Below are 18,362 nucleotides of genomic sequence, written 5' to 3' on the forward strand. Positions count from 1 at the left end.
GGAGCAGCTCTCCTGTGGGACAGGCTGAGATGGATGGGGTGGTCTAGCCTGGACAAAGCTCCAGAGAGACCTTGTTTCAGCCTTTCAGTACTTAAAAGTATTCACAGACGTATAAGAAATATGGAGAATAAGTCTCAAAAATAACCTGTAGTGACAGGACAGAGAGTAGTGGTTTTAAACTAAAAGAGGATAGATTCAAACTGGAGTTAAAGGAGAATTTTTTTTTACTATGAGAGTGGTGAAACACCAGCACAGGTTGCCCAGAGAGGTGGTTCATGCCCCATTCATGGACACATTCCAGGTCAGGCTGGATGGGGCTCTGAGCAATCCTAGTTGAAGTTGTCCCTGGTCATTGCAGGACGGCTGTAATAACACCCACAAGGGGTAAATTTAGATGATGGGATTTAAGGCATTTACAGCATGGGGTGGCAAAATAGGCCAAGAAACACTTATAGTGCATTGAAATTAGGAAATAGTTGGCTTCTGATTGTGATGGTGTGAATTAGAACATCTGTATTGTCTCACCCTTCACATGAGACTGAAAACAGAATAGAAATTTTTAAAACACCTCTCAGTTACCCCATCTCTGGGTCAGAAAAGGGCTTTATCCGAAGGTAGTAAATACTGAGGAGAAAAGCTGGGCTGAAAGGTTGGGGCCCCAGATGCAAGGCTCAGTGATCTGGGATTTTAGGTGATGTTACAGGTGGAAAAGCAGATCATGCTTTATATTGACCCAAAATCTATAACACCACACAACTGTAACCAGTGAATGAATGATCAGTTTTTCAATTCGATCCATGTGTTTCTGATCCTGATAATTTTCTAGCAGATTTATTTGGAACTTTGATAGTGTGTAAAGTCAGCATGTTTCATGATGGCTCCCTGAAGTCAGCCCCTGCTCTGGGCTGCCAGGATGCATGGCAGAGACCTGCCCACATTTCTGTAGAGGCTGGCACCAGTGTGCCAACCAGGGATACAGCAAACCCACATTTGGAGCTGGGACCCAGCTTGTTGTTACCCCAAGTAAGTTTGAGCTTTCTGTTCCATATTAACACCAGGAATAGTAAATAATTTGTTTATTGGGTAGATGTGATGGCTTTTGCTCTGGTCCTTGAATTAAGAGTCAGACACAATTAAGGGATAAAAGGGTTTTTATCTCAGTAGTTAATAAGGATTCTTAGGTGCAACAATTCACCGAGATGGAATACTCTGAAATGCACACACACAGTAGATTGTGTATACAATTTTATAGACCTTGCAAATTAGCATATTTTACAAAGATTCCTAATGAGAAGCTTAAGTGAATGGTGTGACATTTCCCTATTCTGATGTATTCCCCCCAGATGAGCTTGATCTCAGTTTACAGAATGTGTTCTGGACAGAACCTTGTTTTCCCAAGATAGTGCAGGGTTTTCCAGCTGTGAGGCCTTCAGGATGTTTGTTCTCCTGGCCTAACAGAATTCCAGGACTATGCTAAGATACGAGGTTTAAAGAGTTACAAATGTAAGAGTACTGAGAATACATAAAAGGTATACATAAAAGGCAAAAAAAATCATCATGGCATCAGATGGGCCAGGGATTTCATGGAAGAATATTCCAATTTCCTTGCAGCTTCCCTTGGCAGAAGCCAGTCTGAGGTGCTGCCTTGGAGTGCCAGCAGGGCTTGGCTGTGCTGTGGCACTGCCCCACAGCAGCTGGTGATGCCCACACAGCTTTCATAGCCATGGTTGGATCACTGGAGCTTCTTCTGACTAAGCCCTAGAGACTGGATTTTCCAAGTCTTAGCCTAAGGGAATATGTCCTGATCTTTCTATTTTAAAATCCATAACCGTTGCATGATTCTAAGATTTTTATTTTTCCCCTGGAAACACAATTTCTGCTATATAGAATAGAAAACATGAGCTGGCAATTGAAAACCAGTCTGATTTTGCAAGAAAATAATGGAAAAGCATTTTGTGAAAATGACAGAGGTTCTCAGGAGGTTCATGAGCAGCCACGTGAAGTGTTTTTGGTTTGAAATTGTCACACAGCTGGGTTAATCCATGTCAGTCACCTGTCAGAGAGTGGATTAGAGAAGCAGAATTGCTCCTTCTGACCCCCAAAATATTTTCTTAGCATTGTTGAAAAGAGCAGCAGAGGACATCATAGCAATGTTCTCCTGAGGTTTAGATGGTGCCCGAGTAGGTACATGAACACAAACAGGGTATGGCTTCCCAGTAAGAAAAAATTCAGAAAAAAATAATCTCAATTTTTTTTGAACATGAACACAAGCTAAAATCCCAGGATTTGTCCTGGTTTGGTACTAGAGAACTGTTTATTCCATTGAGCATTTGATTTCTCCTCACATGCTGTGTATCTTCCTTTATTAATGCACTGTGACTTTTGGTTCAGTCAGAAATCTTCCTCTTAAAAGCTTTGTGAGAAAGTTTTGGTGATTTGACTTCCCCAAGTCTAATTACAGAAAAACAAACACATTTTTTGGAAGGAGACCAGAATGATGCCTGAACTCTGTCAGTGAAGCAGCATATTGATATTTGCAAACACTGAATGTCTCCTCAGAGTTCTCTGCCCTTTGGATGACAGGGGCTGATGCTGGACTAGGGCTGCTTCTGCTGCCTGAGTGTCTCTAGACAGAGTCTAGGAAGGGCTCCAGTCCTAAATGTGTTCATCTGGGCTTGCTGTAGCCACCTCAGCTGGGAGCAGCACAGATAAAGAACATTTATTAAAGAACATTTATTTCAGTGAGAAAGAAGATTTTTGAGGCCCTTTCTAGACTTTCCCCATGGAAAGGAATTAAAATTTCTTCACCTGGCAGCTGGGCTATCCTCAGCATTCCTACAGTGTGACAGATTTCACAGAGGACCTCTGGCAGACCTTTTGGAACTGGAGGACAGACAGGAGACATCATAAAGCGCTTTTTAATCCTCTGGAGTTGCTCCTCTGGGGGAAAGATTGGCCTGTGTGGGTGGGCAGGAGGGGGTCCAGGTGCTCCTGGGGTGGGCTCCAGCTTGACTCCAGCTGTGAAATATCATGGCCCGGGCTGAGGAGTGATCAGAGCACCAAAAATTCACACCAGTCCCAGTCTGACCAGAGATGCAGATAGTTTGCTTTGGAAGGAATTGAGAATTTTATCATTTTCTGCATGATAGCAGCTGGGAATTAAAGCAGTTCAGGATTTCTACTACAGCTTGTTTGGGGGGGGGAAAGAAAGGGCCCAGGTCTCAGTGTGATGTTGGAACAGGGTTCAGCTCCCCTGAAAACAGCCTTGGCTGTCTCTGTAGATTGGGCAGGAATTGCATTTCAACAGCTCCTGCTCCTCCACCTGGAAGACATCCTTCAGTAAAGATGAAATTGAGCAGCATGGAAAGCTCAGAGCATCAGTATTTACTTCTATTATTTTATTATTTACCTAATTATTTACTCTTTCCTGTAAATAGAGGTGATAAATGTACAGCACCTCCAGCACAGGCAGCACATCAAGCCAGAATAACAGGTCACAGGGCTGTGGTTAAAGTAGATTTTTTTTACCAAAATGATTTCAAGCCTTCATGGGCAAACAAACCGAGGAACTTACAGGAACTGAAGTGCAGCACCAGAACTGAGGCAGCCACCACTCTGAGTAAGAACAGGAAACTAATATTTTGCAGAGCTGCTGAAGCTTCCTGTGAAAAACAGACTTTATTGTTTTATGTGTTCAAGATCAAAGCACTGCACAGATTGAAAAGGAGAAAAACACCCTAATTTGGTGTGAGGTAGATATTTATCTCTTCAGAAAGCACAGTACTGGTGATGAGAGAGAAGAGAGCAGCTTGACAAATTCCTCCTCTTCTCTTTTATTTCCATGTGCCCCATGGCAGTGATCTGCCCTGCCTCATCTGTATTTTATGCAGGGATTTATCATCAAGCTTTTTGCCAGCTCCTGCCTTCCTCTCCCTAACAAACAATCATCATTTCCAAAACACCAGCTGGGAGTAGAGGAGCTGAGGGAGTCTCAGCAGACATCAGGCTGTATTTCTGCAGGGTTTACAAAGAGTTTTATCAGGTTCGTCAAAGCCAGGGCAAAGCTGGAATGGAGGAATTACAATTCAGGAGATGGGCCAGAGAATGAACCCTTGGGCTTTGTGGATTTAGTTTTTTTTCTGAGATACTAATAGGGAAATATGGCTGTTTCTCTGAGGTGGCAACAGCTGGGAGCAGAATAGGTTAAGAATGTTTATTTCAGTGATAAAGAAGATTTTGAGTCATTTTTCCCATGGGAAGAAATGAAAATTTCTTCATCTGGGAGCTAAGATGTCTTCTGTGTTTCTATAATATTTATCAGTGAGGTGTGTGAACAGGGAGAAAGCAAAGATTAAACTCAACTCCCAATCCTACACAGTAACACTGCATCAGTTTATAAATGTGAGCTGAAGCTGTTATTGAAGTCTGTGATGGCCAGTGGAAAATGCAGCCACAGGGCTGCTGAGAGCCCCAAACCTGCATTGTATCTACAGAATGTCTGAAACATTTCATTTATTCATCATGAGAGCATGATGAATACTGCAGTGTCTGGAACATTTTACTGTGAGCCATGAATAAGGATTTAGGAATTCACCTTCTCATAGAACCAGATGAAATGTGTGCTTAGAGGAGAATTTTATAAAGCTAAACACACAAAAAATGTAACCACAGGTTGCGTTTTGATATGTGTGGAATATCCCAGTGTGCATTTCCAGGTGGCTGTATGTAAGACAGCAGGAACTATGGATGTGTAATCTGACCTAAATCTTCTTTTCTCCACTTTGCAGAAGTGACTCCATCTCCCTCAGTCTACAGGCTGACCTCCAAAGATGCCCAGGGTCTGGAAATGTGCCTTATCACCGATTACTCCCCCGAGAAGCTGACTCTGAGCTCTGCTGAGCAGCACACCTCTGCTGTGGTGGGGGTGGCAGCTGCTGGGAGCAGCGAGGAGGAGTCCAGCTACCTGTCCACCTTCTGGGCCAGGAGGGACGAGCTGCACTGTGCCGCCAGCCACGAGGGCTTTGGAGAGCTGCAAGGAGAGGACCCTGAGAGTGGTAATGGCATTGCTGGGGCTGGGAGCAGGCTTGGAGCTGCAGCTCCACGGTGGTCCCACGGGACAGAGGAATGTTGCCTCCTTGCCTCTGTTTTCTTGTCAGATTAATCCCTTTTCTGACCCAGTAATGGGGTAACTGAGAGGTGTTTTAAAAGCTTTTATTCCATTTTCAGTCTCATGGGAAGGGTGAGACAATACAGATGTTATAAATCACACCATCACAATCAGAAGCTAATTATTTCCTAATTACAATAAGTGTTTCTGGCCCATCAGCATTTGTCACACCATGCTGTACATGCCTTACAGCCAATCATCTAAAACTACCCCTTGTGGGTCTTACTACAATATGTCTTTCATAGCTCTAATTCTGTAAAGTATCTAGTTTTATTTTTAAGGCCACCTTTTGAAACTTGTTTTGAGAATTTTCTATAAATTCATTTCCCACACTCTAAGCCTCTGGCAAGCAATAGTTCCTTCTCCCAAGAAACAGTATTACTTAATTCTCTCAAGGCTGAATTGGGATTGTTCAGCCTGGAAAAGGGAAACATTATAAGCATTTCTTGGCCTATCAGCTTTAGCCACACCATGCTGTAAATGCCATAAAGCACATAATGTAAAATTACCCCTTGTGGGTCCTACTACAATACATCTTTCATAATTCTGTTTCTCCAAAATATCTAATCTTATTTATAAAACTATCTTTTGAAACTTGTTTCTAGTTCCATTTCTCTCTCAGCAATGTCTGTCCCATTCCATGGCATTTCTAAGTCAGCATTTCTTCTCTCCAGGTTTGCACACAGATGCTCACTGTGTGAGCCTTCTGCCAGGCTTGGAGAATTCCCTATCAATCCATTTCTCACATTTCCCCCTCTCTTTTGAATGGAAAAAACTTCTTTGATGGTTTTGTTTATTGTCTCTCCTTTGTTTAGTGTCTCTCCTTTTTTTTATTTTCCCTCCTTCCTCCTTGGTGGAAACAGGATTAAGGGTCAGCAGACTGGTACAGTCATAGCAGAACACATTGTGGGGGGATAGAAAGTTTGAAATTCCTTTGTCCAAAGGGACACTGAAGTTTAATTAGATCATGTTTTATGCTTGTCCTAAAAAAAGGAGAAAATAAAGTTTATGGGAAGGTTTGTTGGCCAGAAATCCTAATTTACTCCTCCTAAGCAGAGATATCTTTATAGACCTCTGAAGAAGTACATTTTTGTTATTAATCACATTTATTGTCACTCTCTGCAGGTGCCAGTGCTGTCTGTGTCACAGGGCTGTCCCTACACTTCAGGACAGGTATGTAACACAGCATTTGAGGAGAAACGTTTGCCCTGACTAATGTGAATGAATTCCTGTCACCATTGAGTCAGAGATGACACAGAGTTGTATCAGAAAGCAAAAGCTCCATTTATTTGATCCTGTTCTCTTTTATAGCTCAGTTTGTTACAGGTGGACCTGATGGGTCATTTAATCGATACTGTGGAAACCCAGGGCACAGGGAATATTTCTCTGTCTGCTCTGGGGTGCCCTGACCCCCAGGGGAGCTCTGACTTTGATCCTCATTCATGGAGAAAGTTTCCTAAACTTCAAGATAGACCAGAATCCACTAAAGTGTGAAATAGATTGTAGAGAGTAGTGTAGGTGTGTCACTTGGTGAGAAATTTAGGTTTTGGGATTTTTAGTATGTTGTGGATGGAAGCAAGATGGAGGACACAGGGTGTCGTCCTGGGTTTCTTCTTCATGCTTCCTCTTCCTTCTTCTTCATGGGTTTGGGTGGCATTTTGTAATTGGGCACAGAAGTCTGCATTGTGGGCTCTGTGGGATCAGTTATTGGGTTAAAAGAGAAAACAATCTAAGTGTCAGTTCTTAATTGGATAGTTTAGTCTTAAAAGACCTTGTAACAAGAGATTGTTGGCCACTTTGTGCCTTCTAATGAAAAGCTGAACTCACAGTTGTGAGACTGTTTTACTGATAAGAAATAATAAACACCTCAGTCTGAACATGGACTGCCATCTCAAGTGCCTTCAATCCAAACCCAGAGAAACCAATAAATACATTTCACATGATTGGCTAGTTAACAAGACACCCATTTGTAAACAACTACATGAGGAAAACAGCAAAACAGATTGTTAAAAACACTACCTGCAGATTGTTTAATATCTGACTATCCTTGTTTATCCCCAGCTCCCTAAAGCTTCCCAGGCTGATTCTGGAAGAGCTTACCTAGCTTTCTCTCTATCTGAGCACACTGTCACATCCACATCTTCCCAGATTTTTGCTGGTTTTCCCTGATTGCAGAATCTTTCTGAAGCAGCAAAAAGACAGAAAATTTCCCCAAAAAGGCCCCCACAGGCTTTAAACATCAAGGCTGAAAGTCGTGGTGTACATGCAGCCTTGCTGATCCAGGCTGATAATTTTGTGCAGTGTTCTTGCTCTGAATCACCACAGAGCTGCTGCTGCTGCTAAAAGTTTAAAATCTTGAGAAAAATATCACTCTGCTGCTCAGCCCAGAGTGGCTCCAGGTACTGCTATGAGTCAGCACTGCTGCATTTCAGCCTTGAGCATTGGGTTATTTTGGGTGCACAAACACCGAGTGGAACCACAGTTAGCAGTGGTTTCTGTGCTCAGGGGTCACTGAAGCTGGGGTGTGTGGATGCTCACAGTTCAGTCAGAGAGAAGCCTGATAAACTTTCCCAGGAATTGTTCTGGGGACTTTTGAGAAGGTTAAGAGAAAGAATTAAAACAATCTTGCAGCTGGTGTTGTGAAGAGTTGTTTTCTCATAAGATGTTTACCAAAGGGTGTCTCCTTAATTAGCCAGTGGTGTTGATTAAATGACCAGTCAGGTCCACCTGTATCAGAATACTGTATAAAAAAGGGTTTCTAAAGAAGAATGTATAAAATAAAGGGTTTCTAATGACGAATGTGTAAAATAGTAGGTTTCTAATGAACAATGTATAAAATAAGGGGTTTTTAATAAAGAATATATAAAATAATGGGTTTCTAATGAAGAATATATACAAGAAAGGGTTTCTAATGAAGAATGTATAAAAGAAGGGGTTTCTAATAAACTCAGATTCAGCCTTCTGATGAGACCTGGACTCTGGGTGTTGCCTCACCCCGTTCCTGACCCAAAGGTGAGAGGGCTGCACCTCAGCCACTCTGCCCCAGCTCCCTGGGGAGGGGTCAGGGCAGGGATCTGCTGCTCGGCCACTTCAGAGAGCAGAGCCTGTGCCTGCCCTGCTCACAGAGCAGCTGTGCTCTTGCAAATCTTTCCAAAACATCATTTCAGGAAAATGCTCAGCAGTAAACACAATCAGCCTTTCAGCTCTCTGAAGGGTTCTCAATATTAAACTTACAGTGAGTTTTTGCTGACAGCTCCCTCCTTCTCCACTAAAGATCAACATATTTTCAAATACTAATGGTTTTGTAAGTTCAGATTAATATAAAATTCAAATAAAATTGTATTCTATTATTAAAATCAAAATTGCTTTCACCCTGCCCATCTTCAAAACAATTTAGAGAGAGGAAGGAGAGCTGCCTCCAGCATCCTGGGTTCACAGTGCACAGTATTTAAAACCAGTTAGGTGGAAGACTGGCACACTGGATAATTAAGTGGTTATTGATTGGAAGAAATTAAAGTCTCTGAGTCCTAAACCCCATCTCGTTTCCTGCCCTACCAGCTGACTCCATGACACAATGGAGCAACTTTGTTAAAAAGAGCTTTTAAGTCTGACTGAGGATGTCTTAGTGCTCTTTTAACTCTTCATTTTCTGGTTTTTTCCAGATCAACACTTGAACACCCTGTCCTTGTCACAGCTGGGCCTCAAAATCATTTTAATGAAAGGAATCATTTTTAATGTGCTGATGACAGTGCTTATGTGGAAGAAAAAAGAGGTGAGGATGCTTGGGGGGTTCAGAAAACATCTGGATTGGTTCTTCAGCTCTGAATGCTCCTTCTCTCTGGAACAGCTGTTTGTGCAGCTAAAATCTATCCAGTCTATCCAGACTTCTTGTGTCTGCCAGCAGTAAAATCCCTCCATTCCTCTGGCCATTCCATTTTCACCCACCCCTCAAGTGCTCTTCTTGGTCCATAAGAAATTATTTTCCTTTCATGACATTTGTCCCTTTTATTTGTACATCCATCCCTTCCCTTGCCTGCATTCATCCATCAGATTTCTCCCCTCACCTGTCTCCACTGGGAAAGTTTGATTGTTAGTGACTTTAATATAAATCCTAATATATCAGATTTTCCCAGTGTCTGCTTCTCTTTCTCTTGCCTGGACACTCCAGCTCTACAATTGTGCTGCTGTAACCCAAATATTGATTGAACACACCTTTGTTTTTGTCACAGGACTGAGAGTAACCAGGTGGAGCAGTCCTGAAGTGCCAAACCCATCTGCTTTGAGAGAGCATCGTGAGCAAGAGGGAGCTCAGGGATATCCCTTGTGCAAGGACATCCCTTGCTGCTCCTATATACCACCCCAGCCATTATATTCTGAATTGCTTTATTTGCATTGCTATAAAACCACTCAAAATGAAACATTTCCAGTGTTCTGTCCTCCAGATGTCTGGGTCATTCAGCACACAGTGCCTCTTTTGCATGAAGCACACTTTGTTCTAATTATACATTGCCAAGTTGTAAATGTAAAATGTAAATGTAAAATGTTGACTTCTGCCTGGAGCAGTGCTGTGTGTTAAGAACTGCGAGCTAAATATCATCTGAATGGGAATTTTTCCTATTTTGGTAGCTTTAGGCTATTCATATCTCTTAGGATGCACCCCCAGAAACCTTTTCAGGTGCAAATGAAACACTTTGAAAAGCAAAGGGAGACTGGCTCAGGATGCACTGTCCTGCCACCTTTTCCTAGATCAGAGCCAGATATCCCGTTTTTTCCCTAAAGGGTGAGATGCAGTTCTCCCAGAAGTCCCAAATTCAGTGAAATTGTCACTTCAATGTCACAGAAAAAAAAGAAAAGAAAAATACTATTTTTTTAAGTCTATCTGACCATAACACCTTCTTAATTTAAACCAGTTTAAGATTTGGCTTTGTGTTTAGTAAAAGTACAAACCATTTTTGTTCTTTTTGTTTACTTCTAACAACGTGAGATCTCCCAAGTTCTTTTTGTACCAGTTGCATAAAAATGTACTGAAATATTTACCTGTCCACGTGTGCCCACCTTGGAACTGTGCTTGCCTGTGGCACCTGCATGCTGCTAATTCATGAACTGTACTGGCACCACGAGATGTCTTGCATTTCTTTAGGCTGTTATAAAAAAATTTTACAAAAAATGAGAAACTTGTTTGTCTTTTTTTTATTTGTTGTTTGAGGCATTGCTTCGCCCTTCCAGCTGAGTTTTGGGGTGCAGGAGGGAAGGGGTTCACCAGGGAGGGTGGGAACAAAGCCCTTCTGCAGGACATCTCTGTGAGGACAGTGGGGACAAGAGCAGGGGCACCCCTCTGCCCCAAGGGCAGGCTGGGCTGGCTGGAGACAACAAAAACATGGCTTGGCCACACTCAGGGGCTGGCCACAGGCCCCTGGAGGCAGATTGGTGCTGCTGTGGGGTCCAGGACCCTGAGGTGTGCTGTCCCCCACTCCTGGTGTGACAGCAGCACAGGGCACCTGCTCTGCAGAGATGGCACCAATGGGCTCCCTTTGCCTCCAGGGTCTGTCTGTCCCTGGCTAGTCTGGAAGGGCAATGTTCTCCTTTTGTGACATCAATTTCTCCAACATCTTCTGATGCCTTTTGGGACCACCTAAAAACAGAGGCCAGACAAAATCAAGGGAATAAAAATAAATATTGAAGGGCCTTCAAAGGGTACATTTTGGGCAGACAAAGCCTCCCCAGGGACTACACCCAAAAATGGACCATGGGCCATGGATTTTTATATTTTTCTAAGTTTGGTCCATTTGCATATTGGGAGTTAATCTTCCAATTACAGCTTCAGGTAATGAAGTCATTTACCCCAGTTTGCTCCCCACAACTCAAAACTTTTGTTCACATCTCTCAGGGCCCAAGGCAGTGAGGTGTCCTGGATTCCCAGGCCCAGAGAGGAGTTGTTGTGTCTGCCCAGAAAGGGAAAGCAGCAGCTCACACTGTGTGTGGAGTTTAGAGTTATACAGGAAAGAATTGCAGGATTGCAAATAGATGAAAAATATAAAAGCTAAAATCCTTAAGTGTCAGTAGTTCAGACAGAGACAATACAAAGCAACACACTCCATTTTCAGAAGGTTTCAAACTGTTTTTATTATAGCCTGCATGCTTTTTATACATTCTTACAAAGCTCATAAGTTTACACTTTATTCATTGGTCACCAGAAACAAACAAAATGCTCATTGGAACAGGCAGTTCAGGTTTCTCTTATTTCTCCTTTTTTTCTTGGTTTCTACATCAATGAGCTTGGTAGGAAATTCTTTCAGGAGTAAGCATGGATTCTCTTCTCAAACTTCTCTCTGGCTCACAGAAGTCACTGTAAAACCTCTTCCCCACTAAGGCATCACCAGAGGTTCCTCTGTGGGGGAGAAATGAGAAGTGTCCCTGCAAAGCTTGAACCTTGCCTGCACCTCCAGCAGCCCCCAGGGTGGCAGGAAAAGCCTCTCTGGACAATGGGGGTGGCTGTCCCTCACCCAGCTGGCACAGCCTGCACAAGGAGCTGCTTTTGGAGAGGGTCACCATTCAAACACTTCTAGCCAGAAGCCCTGGGGCTCTCTGTGGGAGGGCCATGCCAGGATCTGACCCCACTCTGCTGAGCAGCACAGCAGAGCCTCCCTGGCTCCTGCCTTGGTCCTGCAGGTCCCTGAGGGGGTGACCTGGCACAGGGGGACAGAGCTGCTGACCCCTCCTGACACAGAACAACTTTAAACCTTCCCTGTGACTGCCCTGATTATTTTACAGTACGGATGTTCAGCGATTTGTTCTTGTCTCTCCCTTGGCACAAGCATCATTCTCATCTCTCCAGCTGGAGGAAGTGCTGGATTCCAGGAGCCTACATCCCACTCATGATGAAATCTGCCATACCACTGGGAAACAGCCTGCAGAAGCTGCCTAAACCATATTTGAATTATATAACAAGTCATAAGTCATTGCATTTCACAGACTTCCAACCAATTAACCTCATCCCAGAAACTTTCAGGGATGTGAAAGAAAACTTTCCATAGTCATTTACCTTTAGCATCACTTTTTAAAATTAATAACCATAGTAAATTTTTTTTTATGTTGCACTTCAAACTCACTCCCATATGAAAGGGCAAGAGTTAAGGACTGTGCTGCTTCTGTTTCCACACCTGAGTCCTTCCTCTTCCAGGTTAAACTGGGACAGGGAGAGGATTTGCCAACTGGGAGATGAGTTAAATGTTCTGACTAAAATGGCTCCTAGCATGTGACCTGCAAAGCCCTGAATTTGCAAGGTCTGTTTCAAAGATGTGAAAAATGTGTATTTTATGATTGGCTTTTCCCAAATATGAAAATTAATATTATATGTGTTATGTTAGAAAGTTATGCTGTATTAATTTTCTTAAGTAGTGTGTTAAATATAGTTTTAGGTTATAACATAATGTTAAAATAGAAACTATGCTATGTAAGATACTTTTTTTAAAAAGAGGACTCACACCAGATAGAAGCCACAGGACACCTAAATCTTTCAGAGAAAAATAACTTATTGCTCCATTATCAGAAGAAACTAACTTCTTCCTGCCTCCTCAGCCCTGAAGAACCATAAGATTCAGAGGAAGAAGTTGACACTGACCAGACAGAATCCTTTGTTTGAATGGAATTTATGCATAATGTATGAGGTGTATGAATATGCAACAGGCTATTGTTTTTAAGGGTTAATCCTCTGTTAACGGAGGTCCTTTTTTGGGCTTATTTTGCCCAGAAAGAGGTACCCAGACTGTCTGTAACTCTTTGTTTTTATTGTCTTGTATTGTCCTAATTTTAATTGTCCCAATTTTTATTACTCTAATTATATTGCTATTTTTATAACCATTTTATTATTGTAAAACTTTTAAAATTTTAAAAACAAGCGATTGGTGTTTTTCACAAAAGCCACTTTCAGATATCAGGCTGCCAATCTCCCACCACCACAACGAGCCCCCCTGCATTTTGTTGTTTATTTCGAGCTACAAAAACCACAGAGCAAAGCAAAGCCAGGAAATAACCCGGCAGGGCAGGAGGTGCGAAGGGGCTGGTGGCCCAGCTGGGGCAGGAAGAGGCCACAGCACAAGTTCCATGACGCCACAGTCGAGATCTGGGTCACCACTGGTGCCCGTCTGCAACCCACCACAAAAACCACTTCCTCTGGAAAGTGCAGCACAAAGGGGATGGGGGAGGCACGTGGCAGGGAGGGGAGAGGCTGTGGAAAAGAACAGCAGACGTTAGACCACAAGCCAAAGTGGAATGAGGTTGAGGTGTCCTCCCCTCACCACAGCCTGCACTTGGGGAGCTGTTTTGGGTGCAGCAGGAAGGATTGAGCTATGAATAGAGTGGGCAGGGAAAGGAGGGCAGAAATGCATTGTAAAGCATGGCGGGGGTGACACCTCAGGTTTTAGCTTTTCTATTTTTCAGTGGTACTTCTGAGGTAGTGTTGGAAACAGAAAAGTTTTAATAAAAGGCAAAATAGCAAAGCTCTTTACAGAGAAAACCCAAGCAAGAGGCTCTTGCTCCTGCTAAATTACTTCACAAAAGCAATTAGTTAATTTTTTTTCTCTTCTTTTTCTAGTGAATTGCTTAGGTGGGACTTTTTGGCTTCTGTCTAATTGGGTATCCTTAACTTTGAGGTGAAGTCCCCAAGGTCCTATGAGGTGTCTTTTTACCCAATTGAGGAGAGAAACTTCTGAGCTTTTTTCCTTTTTAAGGAGACAAAGGATAATTTGGTCACTCCATCCACAGGGGACACATTCCTACACAGGAGGGGATAAAAGGCTGGGCTAAAGAACAAGAAGGGTCAATGCTTGAAGCCTTCTGAAGTGCTGTGCTGTTACCTGTATGGGCTGAAGCTTTCTGATGCTGCATGCTGATACTCTGTGTATTGTGGCCATCTCATCCTTCGACCCTGACCCATCAGCCAGGACAGTGAAAACCCTGACCCCTCACAGGCCGTGTCAGGCAAGAGATTTGGGAGCCCCAGGTTTCAGGCTTTTACAGGTTTAATGACTGCAGCACAGCTGGAAATGTTAAAAAGGTGATAAAGAGAAGCCAAAATAGAATTATGAGAGGTTCTGAAGCCATCAGAGACCCAAAGTTCCATCTCCTCAGTGCAGCACACAAACATTTCCATGCCATGGAGTACCAAGGCTCTCAAGGTTTTACCTCCCCAGTGCTTCAGCTGCAGAGAAAACCAGACAAGAACGAAGCAGACCAGCGTGAACACAGAACCTCATGAAGGTTCCAGAGAGGCCTGGACAGACTCCATCAGTGGACAAAGTTCCAGGGCATGAGGTTCAAGTGCTGCTCCTGCCCTGGGGTCACAGGAGCCCCGACAGCTCCAGGCTGGGGAGGAGTGGCTCAGTGTTCAGCAGAAGGGACGTGGCAGTGCTGGCTCCAGCTGCGAGCCAACAGTGTGCCCAAGTGGCCAAGGAGGCCAACAGCAGCCGGGCTGGTGCCGAGAGCAGGGCAGGGATCACCCGTGCACTCGTGCTGGTGAGGCTGCAGCTCAAGTGCTGCTTTCAGTTCTGGACCCCTCACTTTAAAAAGGACTTTGAGGGGCTGGAGTGTGTCCGGTGAACAGCAAAAAGGCTCACAAAAGGACTAGAAAGTATTTCTCTTCTGGGGCATGGCTGAGGGAGCTGGGGTTGTTCAGCATGGAGAAGAGGTGGCTCAGAGGGGCTCACATCACACCTGTAGTGAGCTGGGGTCGGTCTCTTGTGCTGTGCCTGCAGTGAGGGGACCTGGGAATGGAACTGAGCTGAGACAGGAGAGATTCAGATCAGACCAGGGTGGTCAGGCCTTGGAAGGGCTGCCCAGGGAGGCAGTGGAGCCATCACCCCTGGGGTGTGGCTGCATTTCTCTTCCCAGAGAAAAGCAAGGCACAACTTCCCAAGGATATTTCCTGGGAATTACAGTGAGGAACCTCAGAGAAAGAAAAACCAATTCTTATCTCATTTGCTGCTCCTGTTGTCCTCATGTGGAATGTGTTCTGGAGATTGCTTACCCAAGGTGATGGCTTGACTGGATTGTGGTGATGGTGTTTTGGTTCATTGACCAATTGGATCCACGTGTGTGTGTTGGGACTCTTGGGGGACAGTCACAAGTTTTGAGTAAGTTAGTCAGAAGTAAGTATGATGTAGTATAGTTATACTATAGTGTAATAAAATATAAGTTTTAATAAAGTGAGTGTTCAGTGTTCTAAAGCCTTGGAGTCAGATGCCAATCATGCTCAGAGCTGAGGTCACCTGATTTTACCATAGTGGGTTCTCAGGAGGTGCCAGGATCTGGTGCTGGGTGCTGAGGTTTGGTTACAGTGGCAGTGCTGGTGCATGGCTGGACTGTACAATCCTCCAGCCCTGATTCTGTGACTCTGAGGGGGCAGCTCCTCCCTGCCCCCAGAGCAGCTCCAGTGGCACTCCGAGGTCCATGCCACCATCCCTGTGTTTGTCACACGTCAGAGTGCAGCACACTGACACCACAGATCACCCACAGGCCTCAGTGAGCCTCAAAGTCCAGCTGGGACTCCCAGCTGTGGCCCCTGTGTCTCTGAGGGATGTGGGAGGCTCTGTAGGAACTGGTACACCTGAGAATGTGCTGGAGGACACTTTCCTCCCTGTGTGACCACTAACCACAGCCTCAGCTGAAATGTTCCACAGCTTTCAAGCCCGGGGACACGTTAGCAACAGACTCTGGGAGATCAAAAAGGCAGGAAAGAGGGAGATGAAAAGGGTGGATGACAACTAAGTTTCCATGATCACTTGTTTCCTGCTTCCCTCCAAAAGTGGGGCACAGGAAAAAAAGCCTGCTGGGTAGAAAGGAAAGGAGAGAGGTAAAACCAAGGAGAGGTAAAACCAGGGAGTCTGAGAGGGAACATGGATGCAGGAGAAGCTGTGTATTTGTCTCCAGTATGGAAAAGGCTGCAGTGTCATAAAGGGTTTTATTGATGGAAAGGATCACAGTTACACAGTGAGGCTGCAGACCCCTCCACAGGACACTCTGAGAGGGGGAAATCTCGAGCCCTGTGTCCCCTTCCTCCACCAGGGAAGGTGAGAGTGTGCTGGGCACCTCCCCATGCCAGGCTTTGCCATCAGGAGCAGTTCAAGACCTGGAAAGAGAGCAGGCAACATCAGCAATGTTACTGCAGAGCAGAGGGGACAGAGCTCCCCCAAGCCCCAGTGACCCTGTGGCACCTTGCAAGAGTAACAGCAGGGCATGTCCCCACTCCCCAACACCCAAGTGTCCCTGTCCCCAGCTGCAAAGAAACTCCAGACCTGAACCCAGCCATGCCTCAGCCTCACAGAGCCCAGGACTTGGAGCTCCCAAAGCTCTTCCTGTAAAGAATGGGGAATCTCTCTCCTAAGAGAGGAATGTGCGTTGGTTTCTGTACTAGCCCTAGTCTCTTTAATTATAAAAGCCAAAAAAGGCAGGCTCAAAACCAGAAAGCCATAAATCCTCACTCTGTGCCAACCCAGAGGACAACAGCTCAGCTGTGCTTGGCCAGGAGGAGCTCAGGGCTCCTGTATTTATTCTCATTCTAGTTCTCCCCAAAAGCACTGCAGCCCTGGGTTGCCCCTTTAGTGACCCCACAGTTCAGTCCTGGGGTTGTCCCTTTAGTGACCCCACAGATCAGTCCTGGGGTTGCCCCTTCAGTGACCCCACAGATCAGTCCTGGGGTTGCCCCTTCAGTGACCCCACAGATCAGTACCTGTCAGCCTCTCCCAGGCTCAGCCAACGAAGTTGATGACGACGAGGTGGAGAATGGTGTTGGCAAAGAGGAAATCAGCGAAGGCCCTCTCTGGGGAAATGCCCTGGAACTCGCCCTTGTTCTGGGGGTTGATCTGGATCCGGAGGCAAACTGCACAGCACAGAGACAACGAGCCATCAGTGAGCACAGGAGGAAGTCAGGGAGGAAAGCAAAGTCTTCCTGGGGCAGCCCAGCCCAGGATGGGTCACTGTCCCCCCAGGGCGAAGTTACTCCATTGTTTCTAGAGAGGAGCAGGACACTGCCAGGGAATTTGGATGTGGCTGCCATGGAGTCAGTGCTCCCACAGCAGCACACACAGCACAGGGTGCCCAGAGCCCTGGGGGGAACAGGCTCAGAGCAGGACTGGACTCACACAGAAGTGTGGCTATTCCTCTGTTGGGGGTGTTGGAAACACAGAATGATTTGGGCTGGAAGGGACCTTAGAGATCTCATTCCAATCCCAGGGACACCTTCCACTATCCCAGGGTGCTCCAAGCCCCATCTAAACTCACTTCCAGGAACTACAGCAGTCTGGGCACCCTGGGCCAGGCCTCCCCACCCTCACAGGGAACAATTCCTGCCCAATATCCCACCCATCCCTGCACCTTGGCAGTGGGAAGCCATTCCCCCTTGCCCTGCCACTCCAGCTCTTGTCCAAAATCCAGCTGTTTTGGAGCCCCTTTACCCCTGGAAGAGGCTCTCAGGTCTCACTGCAACCTCCTCCTCCCCTGATCACCCCCAGCTCTCACAGCCATGAGGAGGGCTGGCAGAAACAGGGCGGCTCTGGGGTATTCTGGGGAGCAGCACCGTGTCCCTGCGGCACTCTCGGTCCCAGCGAGCTGCGAGGACAGCCGGGGGACAAAGCTCCGGGCCGGCCCCGCAGCTGCAGAGCAGGGGAGAGGAACAGAGAGCTCAGGAAAGGGCTGGGAGTGCTGATCCCCAAGGCTCCCCGCCCCTCCCGGCGGCTCAGGGTGCGCCCGACCCGCGGCACGGCCGTGAGGGGCCGGCACTGACCGCCCAGGATGAAGCTGCCGACGGCCGAGATGAAGCCGCTGAGGAAGGAGTTGAAGGGGAAGGTGCCGACGCCCAGGCAGTATCCGAACTGCAGCGCGCCCGTGAGCAGCACGTAGAGCAGGAAGGCGTCCAGCGCCTTGAGGCGCCCGGCGGTGCCGCCGCCGTACTCGGACAGGAAGCGCCGCGCCACGGCCCGCACCGAGCCCGCCATGGCCGCCGCCGCCGCCGCCGCCGCACCGCGCATGCGCCGCGCCGCCCTCCCGCACCGCGCGGGCGCGCACTGACGTGGCGGTGAGCGATAGGGGACACTGCGCATGCGCTGATGGGTCCGCGGAGTCCGCACCCCTGTGCTTGTCAAGAGCCAATAAGAGCGCAGAGCTGGCTGTTGCTGGGCAGATTAGAGAGTTGTTCCTGCCA

The 18,362-nt window shown here is 46.1% G+C and overlaps 2 protein-coding genes across 2 annotated transcripts in view; one reads left to right on the forward strand and one right to left on the reverse strand.

Moving 5' to 3' along the window:
- The window catches only part of LOC135286566 (M1-specific T cell receptor alpha chain-like), a 210,553-nt gene extending 200,212 nt beyond the window's left edge, over positions 1–10,341 (forward strand). The window contains exons 5-8 of the mRNA XM_064399631.1: positions 4,788–5,054; positions 6,293–6,340; positions 8,830–8,939; positions 9,397–10,341. Of these exons, the coding sequence (XP_064255701.1) occupies positions 4,788–5,054; positions 6,293–6,340; positions 8,830–8,939; positions 9,397–9,402 (431 nt within the window). The 3' untranslated portion in view covers positions 9,403–10,341. The remainder of the gene's footprint in view (positions 1–4,787; positions 5,055–6,292; positions 6,341–8,829; positions 8,940–9,396) is intronic.
- Positions 10,342–16,110: 5,769 nt separating this feature from the next.
- Positions 16,111–18,191, reverse strand: DAD1 (defender against cell death 1). Its single transcript, XM_064400108.1, has 3 exons — positions 17,946–18,191; positions 16,893–17,042; positions 16,111–16,292 (listed from the first exon to the last, which is right to left on the reverse strand). Exons 1-2 carry the CDS (start codon positions 18,187–18,189, stop codon positions 16,912–16,914), a joined length of 375 nt encoding a protein of 124 aa, XP_064256178.1. The 5' UTR covers positions 18,190–18,191; the 3' UTR covers positions 16,111–16,292; positions 16,893–16,911.
- Positions 18,192–18,362: the final 171 nt, after the last annotated feature.

Source organism: Passer domesticus, chromosome 27 (assembly GCF_036417665.1).
Source record: "Passer domesticus isolate bPasDom1 chromosome 27, bPasDom1.hap1, whole genome shotgun sequence".
Classification (NCBI taxonomy): Eukaryota; Metazoa; Chordata; class Aves; order Passeriformes; family Passeridae; genus Passer; species Passer domesticus.